The sequence below is a fragment of the Botryllus schlosseri genome, chromosome 6 (genome assembly GCF_051294905.1).
Source record: "Botryllus schlosseri isolate E-star chromosome 6, Bs_hap1, whole genome shotgun sequence".
Classification (NCBI taxonomy): Eukaryota; Metazoa; Chordata; class Ascidiacea; order Stolidobranchia; family Styelidae; genus Botryllus; species Botryllus schlosseri.
This window is the reverse complement of record NC_137241.1, coordinates 15,987,604-16,000,550: the sequence shown is the minus strand read 5'-3', so window position 1 is coordinate 16,000,550 and position 12,947 is coordinate 15,987,604. Positions and strand designations below refer to the sequence as shown.

The 12,947-nt window shown below is 43.6% G+C and overlaps 2 protein-coding genes across 2 annotated transcripts in view; both read left to right on the top strand.

The window, feature by feature from the left end:
* The window catches only part of LOC145441158 (uncharacterized), a 6,163-nt gene extending 505 nt beyond the window's left edge, over nucleotides 1-5,658 (top strand). Inside the window, exons 2-3 of the mRNA XM_080318961.1 lie at nucleotides 244-2,494; nucleotides 3,897-5,658. Of these exons, the coding sequence (XP_080175087.1) occupies nucleotides 244-2,494; nucleotides 3,897-5,383 (3,738 nt within the window). The 3' untranslated portion in view covers nucleotides 5,384-5,658. The remainder of the gene's footprint in view (nucleotides 1-243; nucleotides 2,495-3,896) is intronic.
* LOC145441164 (heat shock protein HSP 90-alpha-like) overlaps nucleotides 1-12,947 on the top strand; it is a 27,080-nt gene extending 14,133 nt beyond the window's left edge. Inside the window, exons 2-12 of the mRNA XM_080318971.1 lie at nucleotides 8,640-8,850; nucleotides 9,749-9,955; nucleotides 10,108-10,237; nucleotides 10,301-10,488; nucleotides 10,691-10,975; nucleotides 11,156-11,321; nucleotides 11,389-11,652; nucleotides 11,718-11,908; nucleotides 11,973-12,125; nucleotides 12,206-12,539; nucleotides 12,600-12,947. Of these exons, the coding sequence (XP_080175097.1) occupies nucleotides 8,695-8,850; nucleotides 9,749-9,955; nucleotides 10,108-10,237; nucleotides 10,301-10,488; nucleotides 10,691-10,975; nucleotides 11,156-11,321; nucleotides 11,389-11,652; nucleotides 11,718-11,908; nucleotides 11,973-12,125; nucleotides 12,206-12,539; nucleotides 12,600-12,709 (2,184 nt within the window). The 5' untranslated portion in view covers nucleotides 8,640-8,694 and the 3' untranslated portion in view covers nucleotides 12,710-12,947. The remainder of the gene's footprint in view (nucleotides 1-8,639; nucleotides 8,851-9,748; nucleotides 9,956-10,107; nucleotides 10,238-10,300; nucleotides 10,489-10,690; nucleotides 10,976-11,155; nucleotides 11,322-11,388; nucleotides 11,653-11,717; nucleotides 11,909-11,972; nucleotides 12,126-12,205; nucleotides 12,540-12,599) is intronic.

Here is a 12,947-nt window from a genome sequence, read left to right as displayed (position 1 = left end):
TTGATGTAGCTTATTATGAATGATCTCATATCTGTAGATAGCACGGTAGGTCTTCCAAAATGAAGATTATTAATTTTCTGATAATGGATAGCACGTTTCTCTCATTTTTAAAACGCGTAACTTGTGACATGATGTGGACAATCATAATCTTTTAGAAATTCTGCTGAAATATATAATAATTCTAGAGCATTGAACTAACTTTCCTGCGAACACAATTGAAGAGACACCTTTCCCACATTTCAGATGAGTCGAAGCGTTGATTCTAGTGACCTTCCTCTGTCGGCGTCATGTCCCAACAAGGATGAAGAAACTTCCTTTGAGGAAAGCGAATTGAACACGGCGGATATATCGCAGATCAGCGGGCTATCGAAAATACTTCGAGCAGATGATTCTATAGCCGATCGAGTCCGATGCCTGCTAGAAAGTGATGGTGAGGAATCCGAACGCGCGAAACCCGAACTGCTGAAGAGTGGAAATGAATTGCCTTCTGCCGACGAATTGACTGACAGAATCTCTCAACTTTTGCAAGGTGGAGACTCCGAAAACAACAGCAGCGACTCAACTCAGAACAAAGATGATGAAAATCGAAGATTACTTGTGCAGCAACCGTCCAGAACGTCTGCGGTGTCTGAAGAAGCTGTTAACTCTACTTTGAAGTCAGCCGAATCATCAGCTAGCTTGAAGCCACAATCGCCGGCGACAAACGGTCGCAGAAGTGGCGACGGTGCAGATAACGAACCCGCTACGATTACCGCCGAGTCATCAGATGATATCATGAATGTATCTGATGTTACCGAGTATAGCGACTTGCCGAAAGTCGTAGATAATCCTATCAAGGGAAGGGGCTCTGCGTCTAAGCCTGCTCCTCCTCCCAGTGTTCAGTCTGACGACACCAAAACACCGACAGGTGCAAAGTCGTGTGATATGGAAGATGAAAAAAAGGTTGACACAATTAAGACAATGCGAAGAAATGACACTGAAACACTCAGCTTCAATGTCCCTAAAGCAAACGTTGGCCACCCATCTCACTCTACACCTTACAATGACGACACTCAAGAAACAGTTAACGGAAGCACTTCGTCGAAGAGCACGATGAAATCCATTGAAAGTGATCAATCATCTGAAAATAGAGGTTCATCGGCATCAAAGTGTGCGGATAATTTCAACGGCACCAGCGACACACTGCCCAAACAGCTCACAGACGAGAAACTATTATCGAGAATAAGAATGGCAGTTTCGAACACTGGTTTCAGCAGTAGTGCTTTGAAGGGTTCGCACACATCTTCTGAACAAAGCATCGCGAGTTCCATTGATAGTTTGGGTGCCAAAGTGAAGAATCTTTTGCGAGAAAAAGAAATGGAACGAATTCCCGACGCCGACGTATCGGCCGCTTCGAATTACAGCGAGGAAATTTCAAATTTCGAAAAAACCAACTTATGGAAGTATACAAGGCAGTTCATGCCTGGAGTGACGGAATCAGCAACATACATTCAGCCAGTAACAAGGTTCGCTGATACTTCGCACATTGCAGTTAGGGACGCGACAAGTGATTCGTCGACATGTACAACGCCGATAACTTACAGATTAGCGAGAGAATCAATCACACCAGTAAATGAAACAGAAAAAAGCAGTAATTATCAATGTAGCTTGCCAAACGCGATCGGCGGTCGCCCCAGAAGTGCTTTCTCCGACCGTGATACGTGTTCCTATGCATTTGGAAACTCGCTGAGAAACCGCAGTCCGTGTGCTTTGAAGTCATCGCCTTACGAACCTTTTCCCTCGGGCGTTGTCCCAGAGCCTTCTTCGACCGTAAACACGAGGAGTTACCAGGCCAGCGACTATTTTACCCACCGTGAAAACTACAATTCGATGCGTCCGGAATATTCACGCACTCCGCATACTCAATACTCATTTGTGACGCCCCGAAGAGTGGCTTGGGAATCCAAGACCGACGAATCATCAGTGAGTCGCAGGAAAAGCTCACCTTTGGAGCAGTCCGCATACTTTGGTAGCAGAAGACTCTCGGATATCCAAAAAAGTCCAAATCCAAAGGAAAGATCGTCTACAATACCGTACAGACGTGTCGCCCAGGACAATGACTCGATGCGCATGCGGAACACGATTGCAAATGTTGAAACGACACAAGCGAGGAATTTGCTCGACGGCTCATTTAATAAGCCGGCAAGACTATCGAATTCAACAAGACTCGATGTAAAACGAGACATCTCCACGTCTCCGTCAAGAAAGCAGACTAGTCCGAAAACAGTCACGTTCGGCAAAACTCTTCCCACTGCAAAACAAAAGTGCACGACTTACGATCCCAAATCATCTTCTCTTCCTGAATATTCCTTCACGACGCCTCGAGTCAGCGAACGTCCGAGGAGGAATATTACGCCGAAAGTGAACAAAGAAAATCCGAGGCCTAGCCGGTCTCTGCCGACGTACGATCAACTAGTAGCTGAAGTGGCGCCCGAGGAAAAGAACGCAGATGATGGTAAGACGATCAATCCCTATTACGGCTATGAAAGAAAATAACTATTACTTGTGTCACTTGAGTAGTTACATTGTTATACTATCAGAACCTACTCGTGTGCTTCAACAGATTCTGGAACCAGAATACCCAACTTTCAAATTCTATCAGTTAGCGGGTAGTTTATGTGTGCGCTTGCTGCATTGTCACAGATAAAAGCAACGGGCAGTATTGACCTTATGCCGTGATTCCAGAAAATAATTTTCAAATTGAACCTTGCCAGTGGGTTACAGGCTAGTTTCATAGTTTCTCGATTAGGTAGGCAGAGATAGCCCATGCAGTCATCATGGCTACTCAAGTAGAAGTAACACCATAAATTTCTACTCAATTAGAAGTAGCAATTTTCAAGACATGCCGAACTACTTTGGAAAGACAAATTGAAAGGCCTGACTCAACTTCACTCGAGTCATTTTTTCAAATGCGTAAAATGACTCGACTTAATTTGTGTATTGGCTCGAACAAAGTCATATGACTCGAGACTAGGACGGCCAAAACAGACATTTCATTGTAACTTAGAAGAATAGTAAAGTCGCCACATTATTGGTATTTCATCTATTAGTCCTGATACTTGGAAAGTAGGGCCAGAAACTGTTAGGACTGAGGAAAAGTACAATATTATTATTGACTTGGTCTCGGGCTCAAGTCGCAACACTATGGCTCGACCCTCTACTCGACTTGACTCGAGTCAAAACAATATAAATGAGATTGACTTGTGACTTGGGACCTGGTGACTTGGATACAACCTTGCTGAAAAGCACTCGAGTGAATAGGTTCATGCAATCGATTTTTCGAGGGTTGCGCAAGCGGAGGTGACTGCCTTCGAAATTGAAAGGTGTAACTTGATTAATGAAACTACAAATTGACAGAGTGTTACCCGTTACTATGATACGGGTGTAATTTTACATGACGATTATGACAATTTCACTCATGAACGTTAGGCAAACTTACCCCCAAAGTAGTTTCTACTTTTCAAAATCAAAATTGTAAAAAGTAAGTAGTTGTAGCTAAAAACTGCTCAAGTAGAAGTGGAAGTAGTGTCAAAACGCAGCCACTTGAGTATAAATAGTGCAAGTCAGAAAAAGTAATATTACTTTGGTACTGACCATCACTGGGAATAGAGTACTTCACTAACCTTCCCTATTCTACAGTTGCGTGCCAAAGCTTGAAATTACGATACCGGTACAGTACATGGCTGCACTCCACAACCTGCATCTCTACCAGAGTAGCGTCAGCGATTACTTTGAAGAATTCTGTTAACACCATCCAATCATGTAGCATTCATCTGCCCAGCAAATGTTTAAAGCATTACTAAATACCGATACAAAGCCTAGACGCGAAATCTAAATTTCATCGATGTGTCTTTCAGCTTTAACGATCCCCGACTCGAAAGCCATCAAGAATACTGACCCGGTTAGGAGCAGCACTCCCACGGGACCTCGCATCCACGACACACCGCACAGAGCACCTTCGCCGGAAACGTTTTCCCCATTGAAACCTGAGATCTGCTCGGATGAGTCGATGTGCGAATACTCCTCCCCCGCGAAAGACGGGCTCGCTAACAGGAATTTAACAGGGAGCGATCTGCGCTTTCGTTCTTCTGTTTCGTGTCACGATGATACTTTATTATCTTCTTGCAATGGCCAAGCAACAGAAAAAGGTGCTGTTAACGATGACACCGTGGTTATGCAAAAACCGATGGAATCCAACTCATCACAGATAACTACGGAACCCGCCCCTTTGCCTTACGTCCGCCTCGGCCAGAAAAGGCCGATAAGCCCGTTCCGTAAAAGCTGTTCCATCTCGACAGAGAAGGTGCAGAACCTTCTGATGAAGGAGAACTCCGGTCCTGGTGCAGGAAATGTGCCGACAAGCTTCAACTTGGCATCCTGTGAATCATCATCTGGGTCTGACGACGATTTACTGCATCTCATGGAGACTGTCGCGACGAAGGTGCCGGTAATGCGGCAGTTGTTAAAGAAGTTGTACGATCGCAATTTGGAGAAGACGAGAGAGCAAAATTTAACGAGACGTAACGATGCGTATCAACATTATGACGCTCCGCGTACTGTCGACCAGTCTGTACAGACTTGGGAGGGTCCTGTTCTCAATGGCTCTGTCGTTGATGACAGCAGTAAACAGGCCGAGATTGTCACGGAAACAGGATGTCAGACATCACTCACAAAGCCTCGGAAACACGTGTTGATCGCACACAAATCAACAAGCCCGATGGAAGACTTTGACTCGGATGATAACGGCAAAGAGAATAAGGTGGATCCATCACGTTCCTGTGCGTTTTTTGTCGAGGTGACACCGGGAAAAGAAAGCAAACCCGACGACAAGCCTGTGAACGAAGTGAAGCCGCGTCCCGTGGCATGGTACGAGCCGTATGAATACGCGCCGCTATGGAAACAGAGAGGCCGCGCCCCACGCAAGACTCTCGGCTTTGTCGACGCGAACGTGCAAGACGCATTCCTAGATAAGAAGAGAGAATTTGTGTTGAGATCCTGGGAGAGACAGGAAGATATCGCGATACGCGCGGAAGAAAGACGACTGAGAGACCTAGAGAGACATGTTCACGAGCAAATTCAAGCGCTGCGACGCGAGAAGGCGCCTGCTGTGAAGCCGTTGCCGAAACCCAAGAAGAAAAAGGAGAAGCAGTTCGGGTGGAAGGAAATGAAAGTGGCCAGCAAGCAGAAGTATGAGGCGTTGCCTGAAGTCGTGGCTAGAAAAAGGGAAGCGGAACGAGCGAAATATTACGAGGAGAATCGTAAGCGCGCCGAGCTTTACAAGCGCAGGATCACGCAGATGATAGTGCGGAAGCAGAGGGATAAAATGTCGTCTGAACTTCGGTAAAAGTCGGTACTGTCATTCGCCTACTGATTTAGAGCTGAATTCCCTGTAAAGACCTAGCGCAGTATGATTATATGTCGTGTGGGAGTTTGGTTGGACGCGAGTGACGATGTTTTGTAGATACTTGTCCATTATTGTCAAAGTGATATTGGTCCTAATATAAATTTTTTATATTTTATATCCGTTGCTCGTTTGTATGTAATTTCTGCGTTCTACTTGACCAAATTTTCTATGTAGTTGCATAGAATAAAATAGTGACTATGTGTCGTTCATCTTAAGAGTTGTGCTGTGTTTTAGAGGGGCGTTATGACGAAGGTTGTAGCAACTGAAATGAGATTACGTAAATGCCCATTTTTCGTGCCCGTGTTGTCACTATTGAACTGTTAATTCTGAAGCAGGATAGCATTCTTGCGACGTAAGTAGTTATTGATCATGAAGGGACCGAGTTCCAAGTCCACAAATATTCTATGGCAGGCGTGATGAACTAAAATCGAATCCGTTACAGTCTGGACCAGTCGATTGAAGCCAAAAAGTAACCTGTAAATCGAATCAGTTTTTCAGCGTGCTCACTGCTCAATCATACAGGATACCCCAAATACGGATCATTAGCCCTCCATTGTATCATCACCTGTGTTCGTTACCAATAATAATATTTGATATTCGGCTATAGTTAGGGTTACCATATGTTGTCCTTAACGAGGATTTGACCTACTTTTTCATGAAATTGAACATGTCATCCGAGGACCCCTAAATGTTCTCCTCCGAGCGAGATAGTGTAATGGCTATGCGTCCGGCTTCTCGAGCAGTAGGTCGTGGGTTCGATCCCCGGCCGGGTCATACCAAAGACTCGAAAATTGGTATCCGCAGCTATCCTGCTAGGCGCTCAGCAATCACGGATAGCATGGAGGAGAAAAAAAAACGGGGGCGCAGACTAGATGACCTCATGGGGCCGTATCGCAACTCCGTCTTCACTCGTCAAAGCATCTCGATGGTGCAGGCGAAAAAGAATATCATATCTCTCTCTCTTTTTGGGAATTCGTCATCCTTTATCCTTTGACAGCTATAGGCTAAAGGGCAGGCACAACCAAAAATACGCCATATGACGGGAAATGATTGGAATGCGGATCTGCGGGCTGGTCTTTCCGGATTAGGACAGGGAAAAATACGTTTTTTTAGTCAACACCACAGCAGTGGTGTTGTAAAGGGGGTCATTTGGGAGTCGAGTCAGCACGATATAATTTACCTAATAGATTTTAGAATCGACAACTTCCTAGTCCGGTAACCCAACTTTTGTAATATATAAAAAGTGTCCTCTTTTCCGAATCCCAGAATATGGAAACCCTATATATAGCCTACAGACTATAGTACAATGATTTGGTTGAATTAAGTTACAAAGAGTGGCACCTCCTAACTCGCGGGTGACGTCTGAGTTGTTCATCATTCGGTGCTGCCGTGTGTGTGCGTTATGAGGAATGTTGTGAACGCATGTTTCCTTCGAAACGATCTTGGGTTACGGAAAAACAAAACGGTTATGGACAGCGGAGAAGTTGTCACCGGTGATGGACTGATACCATTTTTTGCTTTTGGATCAAATTACTTGATTTAGTACTTTTAAAACCGACTCCTAATCCCTGAGGACTGTCATGTCTTGAAAACCGCTATACCTGTAATCGAGTAGAACTTTTTACATAACTCCTACTTGAGTAGCTTTATTAGTGACAGTGACTGCTCTGAACGCCGTATCGCAGATTCAACTGAATTCAAATTATAGAATATCTCAAAAGTGTTTTAACGCAAATGACAAACGACTTCCGCATTTGCCAACTACATCTTCGCGACGAACGTGCATGCCTAGCTACTCTTTACATCGCCTAGGCCGAGGTGGGAGTCTGATCATCAACACTTTCTACAGCAACAAAGAAATCTTCTCCCGAGAATTCATCTCCAACTTGTCAGATGTGAGTAGTATTAAATATACATAGAATAAGGCAATCATGTACTCTAAGTCGTTTCGACGCCTTCCTATCTCTTCATTGTATCGCATTTTTGTGGTGTATTGAACTGATAAAATTGCTAATTGATGATGATGATATACGTCTCGAGTGTTGAATAAGTAAGATAACACGACCATGATATGACATGAGCAGCATAGAGAAGTAAAATATCGGAAGACGTGACTAATACGTGAGTTAAGAAGATTTGTGTAATATACTTCTAAAGTTAACTCTAGCAGAGTAGGCAGACAGTTTTCTTTCCCGAATACATTGTAATTCAAATACTCCGGGTTAGGCTATCTCCGCTGTTGAACGAAGGCCGGGATTTGGGGATTTGAAAACTAACCGGCGGTCGAGATGGAGATTTGAGGCGCGGTCAAGTTACTTTGGAAAAATAGTTACAGCCTTTCTCTGACACCAGTTGTTGACATAATTGCGATGATGCGAGAGGTTTTGAATGTGGCTGTGAGTAAATTGTGAGAATGAAATTACTGAATCGCGGTTACGAGAATGCTTGACAGAAGATCTTCGCCCTGGAGCCGATTCCAATGAATTGCATGTTGTGTCTAACATCTGAAGGTATTCAATAATCACATTGGGAAGTTATCCAACCAGACCAGTGAAATTATATCACTGGGTCAGACGAATGGTAACCGCCAACAGTTCAAATTATCATCGGCCCGGCTCAACCATGCGTGAATGAAATTTCCAGTAATAAAGCTTTAATTGGAATCTGGGAATCATGTTTAATAAATTTTTTCCTGTCTGCATCGCATCCTCGGGGATTTGCGTCTAACCTGCTGTCATTTCATTCACCCAGCGGAAGCAGCTGCAAGTGGGACGTTCCCGAAACTTCGGGAATATTCGAGAACAATACTTTTGACAGTAAATATTACGCACTTCCAGAAAATAGTCCCGCAAATCACAATGCGTGATAATCATTAAACATGCATGGTTGTGAATCTATATTTCATCTAAGCGTCGAATTTATCACTACATCTCCATTACCGAAACAGTAATCTTTTGCATTTCTATAAAACTCACCACTGTTATAACGGAAGAATACAGAGTACCGGTTTACTGGCGAACATGTTTCGCACGTGCGTTACCGAAACGTTGGAGTATAAATTGCGGAGATCACTCCGCCGCTCAGTTAGAGTTTGTAGTCGGGGTTGGCCGGCGTTCGGGTTTTTCTGTGGGGTGCGGCGTTTGTGGGTGCCGTGTACTTGACCTTTGACGCAGATGTTTTCCTTATGCTTTTACAGCTTTCGCTTTGTTGAAATTACGATACCAGTGACTATATAAAACAAAACTATCAGGATGGCTGACATCAAGGAAGAAGTTCAGGTTTCGGACGAGCAGAAGGAAACCTTTGCTTTCCAGGCCGAGATCGCTCAGTTAATGAGTCTGATCATCAACACTTTCTACAGCAACAAAGAAATCTTCCTCCGAGAATTGATCTCCAACTCGTCGGATGTGAGTGATATTAAAAATACGTAGAATAATGCAATCATGTACTACGTGACCACAGGTGAAATTTGTTACCGAGTTGAGCGTCCTCACCGTTGATGTTTATAACTATACATATTGGAAGAGAAAGTGGTATTCCTGACATTTCTTGCGAATCGATTTATTACAGTATATAATGACTTTGACGTCACAGCTGACACCACGTGTATGTATATATATGTTTGAATAGTATATTCATTGAAATGAATATAAATATACTATTCAATTGTATATTGAAGTTCTGTACCTCTCGAAAAGCTGTTAAAATATGTGTGTTGCGGCCAGTGTCACTAGAATGGATATAGGCCTGATTGGAATCGCTGGCCGTTTTGCCTGATATATCAGGTGAGCAGCGATGATTTTCCAAGTTGAAGTAAATCAATGAAAAATGATAAAAATAAAACATAGTGTGAGCACAGGACACCGATTCCATACAGGGATGAGGGATTTAGGATGTAATGACTCAAAATCGCTCTGTCGTAGCCGTGAAACTATGGGTTTCTTGTAGGATAACTTTAATTCTCTTGATGTAATGCGATGATTGTCATGTCCAGATGAAAAATTGTGCCCTTGTTACCTGACCTACGGTAATTTAGTATAGTCATATACGGTTAGATATGCTTATGTAACACAACCAGAATATTTGAAACATGGAATCGTTGGTTTATGAATTAGTTACATGATTTCAGATAAAAATTGGAAAAACTGGTCCCCAAAGCATGTGGTTGCTCATTTCATGACCACCAAAACCATATGTGTTGCAATTTTTGTTCATTGGTTATACTTCCTACTGGATGTAGCATTGACAGAATTGATTTCAATGTCTATAAGTGTGTGCTAGTAACCAAACTTTTCTGTTTTAAAGGCCTTGGACAAAATCCGGTACGAAAGCCTGACGGACCCGTCCAAGCTCGAAGCAACCAAAGAATTGAAGATCGATCTCCGTCCGAACAAGGAGGAAAACACTTTGACCATCGTCGACACCGGAATTGGCATGACAAAGGCTGACATGATCAACAATTTAGGAACCATTGCAAAATCAGGAACAAAAAGTTTCATGGAAGCTCTCCAGGTTGGAGGCATTCGTGTATTGACTGCTTGGGTGATAGATATTTTAGATATCAACATATCAATATTGGCAATATCCTATCATAAACATTCTATTACAAACATATCAATATTGGCAATATGATCCTATCATAAACATTCTAATACAATTTTCAGTCTGGAGCTGACATCTCTATGATTGGTCAATTTGGTGTCGGTTTCTACTCGGCTTTCCTTGTAGCCGACAAAGTGAAAGTAATCTCCAAACACAACGACGATGAACAGTACTGCTGGGAATCCTCTGCAGGTGTGTGTATATGTGGTAATCATCGCATGTAACATGCGTCAAAACATCTGATTCATTTGGCAGGTGGATCTTTCACGATCACGCAGGGTGGCGATGAGGAAATTGCCCGTGGTACCAAGATCGTTCTTTACATGAAGGAAGACCAAGCAGATTATCTTGAAGAGAAGACTGTCAAGGACATCGTGAAGAAGCACAGTCAATTCATCGGTTATCCCATCTCGCTTTACGTTGAAAAAGAACGCGAGAAGGAGGTTAGCGGGACCTTTCAGTTTTTCGTAATGTGCTTGCTCGTGGCGATGATGATACATGTTCCAACGTTTGCAGTTTCCTCAGTAAAGGCAGTTGCCTTGATGTTGTCTAACACCTTCCTTGGATGTCTGAGCCATATCGATGTGCTATTCTGAAGTTGAAAGCGCCGTTCTGTATTTTGAAATTCATTATTCCATTTCAAAGGTGAGCGATGACGAGGCCGATGAGGAAGAAGTCAAGGAAGAGAAGAAAGAGGGAGACACTGAAGACGGTCCCAAGATCGAAGATCTGGATGAAGGTGATGACGAGTCTAAAGATGAGAAGGACAAAAAGAAGACCAAGAAAATCAAGGAGAAGTACATGGACAAGGAAGAGCTGAACAAAACCAAGCCACTTTGGACGAGAAATCCCGACGATATCTCTCAAGAGGAGTACGGCGAATTCTACAAAAACCTCACCAACGATTGGGAAGATCATTTAGCCGTCAAGGTAACTATTCTACTGCTAGGAGATGATTATTCTTTGTTTGATCGTGATGATAACATTTCTTATACCATAAAGGCGTTGGCTTTGATGTTGGTAACCTTGGAGAGCTGATAATCGAACATTGGATGTCAATCCCGATTGCGCTGGTCGCGGGCATGAAATGATCCAGTTTCTTATTTTCAGCACTTCTCGGTCGAAGGTCAACTTGAGTTCCGTGCGCTTCTCTTCGTTCCAAAGCGTGCCCCCTTTGATCTGTTTGAAAACAAGAAGCTGAAAAACAACATCAAGCTGTACGTCCGCCGGGTCTTCATCATGGACAACTGCGAAGAACTCATCCCTGAATATCTGAGTGAGTGATAAATGACATTGCACTTTAATTTAGCAATTTTCCAGCGTCGATTGCTTGTTCCTTGCAGACTTCGTCAAGGGTGTCGTTGACAGCGAGGACTTGCCCCTTAACATCTCACGTGAGACTCTGCAGCAGAGCAAGATCCTGAAAGTTATCCGCAAGAACCTCGTGAAAAAATGCATGGAGCTCATCGGCGAACTAGTTGAAGACAAGGAACAGTACCAAAAGTTTTACGAGCAATTCTCGAAGAACATGAAGCTCGGAATTCATGAGGATTCGCAGCACAGGAAAAAGATTGCTGATTTCTTGAGATATCACTCGTCTACGTCTGGTATGTTCTTCTCTTGTGTTGTGCGACTGTTCAATCATTGTTTAAATCATCCTGTTTGTTGCCAGGTGACGAGATGACTTCGCTGAAGGATTATGTGACGCGCATGAAGGACAACCAGAAAGATATTTATTACATCACCGGTGAATCCAAGGATCAGGTGTCTAACTCTGCGTTTGTGGAGCGTGTCCGCAAGCGTGGTTTCGAAGTCCTCTACATGGTCGAGCCAATCGATGAATACTGTGTCCAACAACTTAAGGTTTGGTGTTGTTAGGTATAATGGCTTGTCTCTTAGGTTGCTAACTGTACCACGATGTCTGTAGGAATATGACGGAAAGACTCTGGTGTCTGTGACGAAAGAGGGTCTCGAACTTCCTGAGGATGATGACGAGAAAAAACGCTTTGAAGAAGCCAAGGCGAAATTCGAAAATCTATGCAAAGTCATCAAAGATATTCTTGACAAGAAAGTCGAGAAGGTGAGTTCAGTTCATACAGTGTTCCCACCCTAAAATATTTTGTCTCGCCAATTGAGTGATATATTTGTTATTATCGTCAGGTCGTAGTGTCCAACAGACTGGTCTCCTCTCCTTGCTGCATCGTGACCTCGCAGTATGGATGGTCTGCCAACATGGAGAGAATCATGAAGGCCCAGGCTCTTCGTGACTCTTCCACCATGGGCTACATGGCGGCAAAGAAGCACTTGGAGATCAATCCCGAACACTCTATCGTCGAGACTCTGCGCCAGAAAGCCGAGGCCGACAAAAACGATAAGTCTGTGAAAGACCTGGTCATGCTTCTGTACGAAACGTCGCTTCTCGCGTCTGGATTTTCTCTCGAAGACCCGTCCACCCATGCGTCTCGCATCCACAGAATGATCAAGCTTGGTCTAGGTATGTGGCGGAGTCTCTTCTTACCATTTTTTTCGGTCTCTAATGTGCTATCTTGACCAGGTATCGATGAAGACGATGCTCCTGAAACTGTAGAGAAGGAAGATGAAGAAATGCCACCTCTGGAGGGTGATGGTGAGGACGATGCCTCCAGAATGGAAGAGGTTGACTGAGTTCCTTCGCATTCCAAACCTGAAAGCTTCGAAACGAGACTGGCACTCCCGACCACCTCAAAATTCTTTGTTACCATTTACACTGAAAATTTCCTACTGCATTTTCTTTATATGTTCAAATTCGTAAGCATCGAGGTCTCGGTCTGTTGAAAACAAGATGTCTGACATGTGTACCTGAATGTTGATTTCCTAGTAACTATGATCTCGTCTGTTGAATAAATCTCGAATGTGTACCAAA